Here is a 7,363-nt window from a genome sequence, read left to right as displayed (position 1 = left end):
TATCTCTTGGATACCATATAAACAAAATTCCGTTTTTCTTTTTTTTTTTGTGTAATTTAGAAATTAAAGATACTTTTCAGAATTTAGATTTGGAATTTATTTAACTTTTAGATTGTATAATTTGAAAATAATTTAACCTTTTGGTTGTATAATCTAAAAATTATTTTTTATTTTTAAATTGTACAATTCAAAAAAAGAAATTAAAAACAATCTTTATTCTCAAATTATTTAATTTGAAAAGCATTTTTTATTTTCAATTTGTGTAACCTACAAGTTTCTTTTAAAGAAAAATAACTTCTAAATTACATAATTTAAAAATTATTTTTAGTTTTGGGATTGTATAATTTAGAAATTATTTTTTACAGAAATGATTTCTGAATTGTAGAAAAAAGGACAAAAACGAAATTCTTTTATTTAAAAGTAAGGAAAAAAAATTATGAAAATACAAGAAACTGCCTACTTCTTATTACTTTTTTTTTTTCACTACCCCGAGTTGTTACGAGTGGTATTTCATTCTTTATTTTTGGCATACTACAATGTCTTGTTTGTATTTTGTAAATTATTTAAAATTTTGGTAATATTAAAGGTATACTTTTGACATACTTCTCCATACAAAAGAAGTGAAAGGAGTTTTTTTTTTTTGTTAATTTAACTTTTTATTGAAGAAGAAAATTAGAGCTATGGCCTGATTCCATCATTCTTAAAGAATAATGAGATATATACACAAGGAGGAAAAAACACGAACTTCAGAAAACGGTTCCAGCTGGAAACTACCTATAACTAACAGAAGCTAACTATAGTCAAGGCGACACACTTTTTCTTAAAAAAATCTAGCGTGGATTGTTAATTAATACCGACCAAATCATTCAATTTCTTATATTATGTGGCTTGTACATGTACACTTCATATTCACATGTCTTCGTTATCAACAAATATAATTTATTTTTACAGATAAATATTGTTAATGTGTGGATAATATAATGTCACTGATATGTAGCTCACAAGACATGTTCACTGACAATGACACGGTTCTTTTCCATCACCATTAACATGCCACACAAAGGATGGCTTGTAATCTCCTCCACCATTTTCTGGTTTACCTCATGAAAGGGTCTGTAAATCCTTTCACACAAGGTTTGATTCATGTTCCATGTTCATTACAAGGTTCTCAATATTTTAATTAAGCTAAGTCTCCTCTCCAAAGAAACAGTTGTAATGTAAGAAAAATTGAATGCCTGCATTTCTGAGCTATACAAACTCAGTTATTCTCTTGACCAAAAAAGAAAGCTCAGTTATTTGTAGGCGAAGAAATTAAGAGGGGACACAGAATGTGGCCAAGCATAAATGAAATTTTTTGTCCAGAAGCAAATAGTACCAACCAAACTTCTGATATACGATGTGAATTTCATATGACAACCAATGTAACTGGGCATGGCAACCTCTTTGGTCCAAACAAGTAATGATGTAAAAGGAAAGTGCAAGAGCTTTCCAGCTCCTTACAAACTACAGGTTCCATCCACAATGCCATCAATCAATAAATTCAGACCTTCAATGATAACTTCTGAGCTGCAAGAGCTTCAGCCTCCAGAGTTGGCTCCCACAATAGTGTAGTCTCTGCAAGTAATGATGTCACAACATATGGATCCATGTTTGAAGCAGGGCGCCTGTCCTCCAAGTAACCTATGATCAATAGGATTAGGGTTAATAGTTAATCTACAGTAATATTTGACAATTTTAGATATTACATATTTTTAGTTTGGTGGTATAATAAAAAAATTGGAACAGAAAAAGAAAACAACAAAAAATAGCAAGAACAATAAAATTAGAAAAATGGGATCAAAGAGACACGGCAAGAATATCCAATCAATAAGCCTAATAGTAAGCTGAAGTTGTTGCATTGGCAAATAGCAATTATTATTCAAAAGTCAAATAAGTAATGACCTCACCTTTGCCATTCTTCTCTGTGTCTCTTCCCACACGGATTGAGCAACCACGATTAGCAACTCCCTGCACGTTCAATTTTATTAGTATCCTTCACACAAGAAGAAAAGCTTCATACTTGATTATGGTGTCCTTAACAATAATAGTTATTGGCAAGTTTGAAAACATACCCAAGAAAATGTGTTAATGCTTGCTGTCTCATGCTTTCCTGTCAACCTTCTTTCATTTCCTTCTCCATATGCACTAATGTGCTCATTATGGCGAAGTGATAGATTCAAAATTGCCTTCTTTATTACCTCAAAGCCTCCATCTTCCCTCATGCTCTTTGTACTAAAAGGCAAATGTGTTTTACAAACTCAGTAATTTAGTAAATCAAAAAGACATATGCAAAGAGGTATGGCCAAAAACCTGTAATTGGTGTGGCATCCTGCACCATTCCAGTCACCCTATGTTTCACCAAAACAATTAATACAGATATGATAGGATAATCAATACTGCCAATTAAAGCATTACGGTACCTCTATTGGTTTTGGATCAAGAGAGAGCACAACACCAGCTTGTTCAGTAATTCTCTGTCAGATCAGACCAAAATGTAATATTTTAACTAGAAGACACAAAATTGGATAAGGGCCAAGAGAATAAGCACAAAGTATAGTTTACACGGGACATTCAGGGTGTTCTTTGACCTTACTTATCTGCCTCTAAAAGAGGAAAGAGTTTAAAAGATTTATGGGCAATAACTGTTCATTGAAAATAACGCATAACTACAAGCATATGGAGCAATTTTCAGGTAAGCACACAAATAATGATAATGTATCAAGCTTAGAGCAAAGAGCCACTTCTTAAAATTCACCAGAACATGAACAAGAACAACACAAAAGCTAAAACCTTTGACATTATATTGAACCAAAAATACCCACAGGATTAAGGTACTGTGACATTCTTTATGAATTGGTTCTTTCAAGAATTTAACCTTTGTGTTAAATAGTCCAACAGTGTGTGTGTAAACTGAAAGGTAGGCAAAGTGAATTACCTCGAGGATGTACCTTGATGCCCAGATATGATCACCAGCCTCAATACCTACACTAGGACCAACTTGATACTCCCACTGCAATATGCATAGAAGAAATAATGAGAAAAACTTATGTGACATTCATTGGACTTGAAACAAAGGGAAATGCAAGAGATGTACCTGCCCAGGCATAACCTCCCCGTTGGTGCCACTGATGTTAATTCCAGCAAATAAGCAAGCCTTGTAATGAGCATCAGATATATCACGTCCAAATGACTTATCTGCCCCAGCACTGCAATAATAAGGACCCTGAAATATGAAAAAATAACAAACTAAATCCTCATTATGAAATTGACATATTGAATGGAGTAGGAGATCAGTGTGACAGTCCCATATTATGTAACAATGAACAAGTTGAACAACATATAAGTGAGAAAACCCAAAACCTGAATTTCTACAGGCCCTTGGAAAACATACCCGCCCCCCACACCATACTGTGAATAAAAGCCAAAGGAAATAAAAGAAGTGACATTACCTGAGGGCCAGGATAGCCACCAACAGGCCAACCTAAAGGCCATTTCACATTTGTTTGAAGTAAGGTGTACTCTTGTTCTATTCCATACCTTTGAACAATCAACATACAAACATTAGCATGTTTTCTGTTAAGATTGTAATTCAAGAACAAAGTTCAGTTATCTTCTACAGTAAGCGTAATCAAATGGTCAGTCATGATTTCGTTAGGCATCACAAGATAAGAAATATCAAACCTGTCAGAATTTCAGTTGCCACTATTGCTCGTTAAGTCATTATCTATTTCTATTTTAGGTCATAAATCATCATACATAGAAGTTGTGCATATATCACAGTAACAAGTACCCAAGCGCTTGGAAAACCCAATCTCAAAAGCATTTTAATTGGAATTATTACTCATTAAGTCATTATCTATCATATCACAGTACTCAATGTGGAACTTGGACACCCCATAATACCCAAGTACCTGTCACAGAGTTATTCAACAATAGTTGGTATTAACACTAAACCAAAAATAAATATATGAATAAATTATTTATGTGTAAAGATAAGAAGAATTATATATACCATGGAACTTCAGCAATGACCTTAGGGTTACTGAAAACTTCAGCAGCTCTGTATCGCTTGTTTGTAGGGATAGGTTCACCAGCAGGTGTGTAAGAATCACAAATGACCTTTGCAAAACAAGTATCAGTTTATTTGATAATATCTGTGTTTTAATTTCAATCAACATCCATGAGACATATTTCAAGCATAACTGCCCTTACCAAAATATTGTTGCCACCACGGAAAGGATCTTTGAAAATTGCCTGGGGACTGGAGAATAAAAAACAGATTCAAATTAAGTTTGCAATGTGGAAGAGTTAGCAAGATTAACAGAAGGATGAGAGCCAAAATTCTTACTATAGGATTACTTCACTATCTTCACCAGGTGCCTGTCCAGTACTAGATCCATCATAGTTCCATTTAGGAAGCTCAGAGGGATGTTCAACAGGCTTTGATATTGTCTAAAAAATGAAGTATAGAGTTATCATGAGTATCATGAAACAATTCAAATAACAATGGTAACACTGACCCCTCTTTTTATGTTTACAACATTATAAATAACATACTCTTGATTTACTGCGCACATCAATTCCTGTCCCCCCAATCCTGTTTCAAAATACAAAAAATCAGTTTTAATTACCTCGTATTGTCACGCCGGAAATAGTTAGAATATGTTTCAACAAACTTCTCTGTAAACACTTGTAAGAGACTAAAATGAAATAAGTTCCTGCATAAACTAAAATTAGTTTATGTATAACTTAAAATTTAACTTAATATACGAGAAAAAATTACAAATTAATTCATGTGTAAGCTAATTTTTAACTCTGATAAGTTTGTTTCGTTTTGGCTGAATTATTTTCTAATCCTTGAAATTTAAAATGAATTTGATTTAGGAAAAAATCATTTTAATCTCTCAAATACAGTGTTTAGGGACTAAGAATGTATGTTTTTCTCAAACTTGAGGAACTAAAATATTTCTTTCCAAATTTAAAAGACTGATTCCAGATTCCCATCAAATTGGAGACGCTAAACATAATTAAGTCCTTAAATGTTCCTTTTTTTTGTATTAGAAGTACTTGTAGAGAAGTTAGTCCTTAGATTCGATGAAGTATGGTATTCAGAGGCAGAATAGAATGAATACCAAATGTACTCAGCAATGATCTTGTCCGTGAATGGAGTGATATCCAAATTAAGTAGACCCTCCAGCCTGTTGATGGCGCTATTGTCAGACTTAACTGCCAGCACTCTAAATTTAGCAGAACTGGTTTTCTTATTTTGTTTCATCAATAAAGAACTCCATGAATTTGAAGTAATGGGACTTGCATGGAGAGAGGATTTGGTGATTCTCATCTGCCATTGTGTAGAGGGAGCCAAAATCTGTGCCATGTTGTGCAGTTCTTCTCTGAAAATGATAAGAATCCCAGTCAGAAAATTAATCAAATTAGAATACATAATACAATTTTCTGTCTAATATTAAATAAGAAGGCTTAATTAAGTTTCACGCCCTTGATAAATATGAGTATTTTCACTTGACTTTCTATTAAATCTTTTTGGTCCATTGAGTACTCAAAATTATTATATTTTTTTCAATTGAATCTCTGCAATTTAATTTTTTGTTAATTGGATTGCGTGATTAATATAAAGTGATATTACAGTTAATGTATATGACAAATTACTTTTATTGGTGACGATTATGCATAACATTTATCATCTATTCTGCAACCACTAACAAATGAAGCCAAACATAAAATCATTCTAAAACAATTGAATCAATCCTTCTTAAAACTAACTTCAGCGTGTGAAAAAAGACCAAAATATGAGCTATTTATAGATGATGAATCACAAAACCTCCTCTCGCGAAAAGAATCAATTTTGGCTAGATATACACCAAAGAGCATTATAATCACTGATAAAACGCCAAAAAGACAATCTAGAAAGTAACATTTATAGACATCAATCATACCCAGATGATGACTACTTAAGATCATACTGAAAATTAAACAAATCCCTATTTAAAAACATGGCATTCCATTCTGAGTCACCGTCACACTCTATAAGATGCAAATTCCATAATATCAGATTAAATATGTTTACCTAACCAACATATACAATCGACAAAGAATTTGATTTGGAGTTCAGACTTAGATCAACATTTATCTATCATTACCACACGACCAAATTAGTCTTCAATCAAATCCTATATACCCTTTGAACCATTATAGTGGCATCTTTCTCTGCTAGTCTTCCTTGTCCTTGTAGCACATTTTAGCTTCTTCTCCCATCACACACTAAACATGTATCTGGGAACATTTATATTAGACCTAAAATGAAACTTGCATAATCTTGCACTATCGGCTAGTTTAAGAAGAAACCACAATATGGAAATTAAAATTTGTCTGCTTTGGTAGTATATAATATGAAGATATAATATGCTTGAATAGAATATGGTAACCTTTTCAATCGATAAGAGTCATACATACAATGAGTGGTGTATTGAGCAGATAAATAAAGCCACTTGTGACCATAAAACTAGAAGCTATTCACTGCCCAAGCTTACAGACATGTGAAACAACATTTGAGGCAATCCTCTAGTAAACCAGGTCTGCAAAAGCATCCCAAATAATAAAACAAGCCCCATATTTTTTAGTTTTTTATTTTCTTCCTTGATAACATAAGAAGCATCATAATTACTTGAGCAAAAACAAAATTTGGGATTTAATGAAAGAGCAGGAAAGATCACATTCTGCAGTTATTCAGCACTCACCAAACCTGGCTTTTCAAGCATCATGCATTTTCATTATTTACCAAAAAAAATACTGTAAAATGTAAACTTCCCCTTTGAAGTGAACAAACAATAATATGATGGGAATGGGATGATGAGGGAAACTTTACTAAGGGACTGTTCCACAACAAAAAAAAAAAAAAAAAAAAAAAACTCGTGACCACTGTATCAAAAAGCTAGCATGAACAAAAACAGAATCACACCTTCAGAGAAAAAAAAATATCAAAAATGTGACCCTTTACGCTTTTGCCCTCAGAAAAGAGTTTGAAGGCAATGACACAGAGAAACTCACCAATACAGAGTAGAAAAATGGGGAAAGGTGAGAACTTGGAAAGTGGGTTGAAGGGAGTCTCCTTGTGTCTCCACCTGAGACCCAGTGGGAAGAGTAGCTATAGTATATCAGAGTAGGAGAGACTGGTGTAAAATAGGGGTTGGTGGACACAAACTTTCTTGGCTTTTCTAAAACCGATAGGGGTGTGTTACGAGTGGATGAAATTAGTTTTTGGTCTCTTAAAGAGCACCAAGAGAAGCTTGGACTCCAAATGTTACAG

The 7,363-nt window shown here is 33.2% G+C and overlaps 1 protein-coding gene across 1 annotated transcript; it reads right to left on the bottom strand.

The window, feature by feature from the left end:
* Window positions 1–1,369: 1,369 nt before the first annotated feature.
* GS2 (glutamine synthetase 2) lies at window positions 1,370–7,363 on the bottom strand. The gene is made up of 14 exons (XM_028076798.2): window positions 7,105–7,363; window positions 5,172–5,432; window positions 4,597–4,636; window positions 4,388–4,491; window positions 4,252–4,300; window positions 4,052–4,158; window positions 3,489–3,576; window positions 3,134–3,262; window positions 2,975–3,049; window positions 2,460–2,513; window positions 2,350–2,387; window positions 2,112–2,271; window positions 1,947–2,007; window positions 1,370–1,680 (listed from the first exon to the last, which is right to left on the bottom strand). The coding sequence occupies exons 2-14, from the start codon at window positions 5,414–5,416 to the stop codon at window positions 1,541–1,543; spliced, it is 1,290 nt and encodes a 429-aa protein (XP_027932599.1). The 5' UTR covers window positions 5,417–5,432; window positions 7,105–7,363; the 3' UTR covers window positions 1,370–1,540.

The sequence above is a fragment of the Vigna unguiculata genome, chromosome 6 (assembly GCF_037176805.1).
Source record: "Vigna unguiculata cultivar grain cowpea cultivar isolate G323 ecotype 2 chromosome 6, ASM3717680v1, whole genome shotgun sequence".
Classification (NCBI taxonomy): Eukaryota; Viridiplantae; Streptophyta; class Magnoliopsida; order Fabales; family Fabaceae; genus Vigna; species Vigna unguiculata.
Note: the sequence above shows the minus strand (reverse complement) of the source record. Positions and strands in the feature narration are given on the sequence as shown.

Bases quoted from the DNA above. Each gene is read 5' to 3' on its own strand.
- GS2 (XM_028076798.2), bottom strand. From the start codon at position 5,416: ATGGCACAGATTTTGGCTCCCTCTACACAATGGCAGATGAGAATCACC. The intron at 4,301-4,387 runs GTAAGAATTTTG...TTTATTCTCCAG, and splicing joins GATAGTGAAGTAATCCTATA to TCCCCAGGCAATTTTCAAAG. The intron at 2,008-2,111 runs GTATGTTTTCAA...TTGAACGTGCAG, and splicing joins GCATTAACACATTTTCTTGG to GGAGTTGCTAATCGTGGTTG.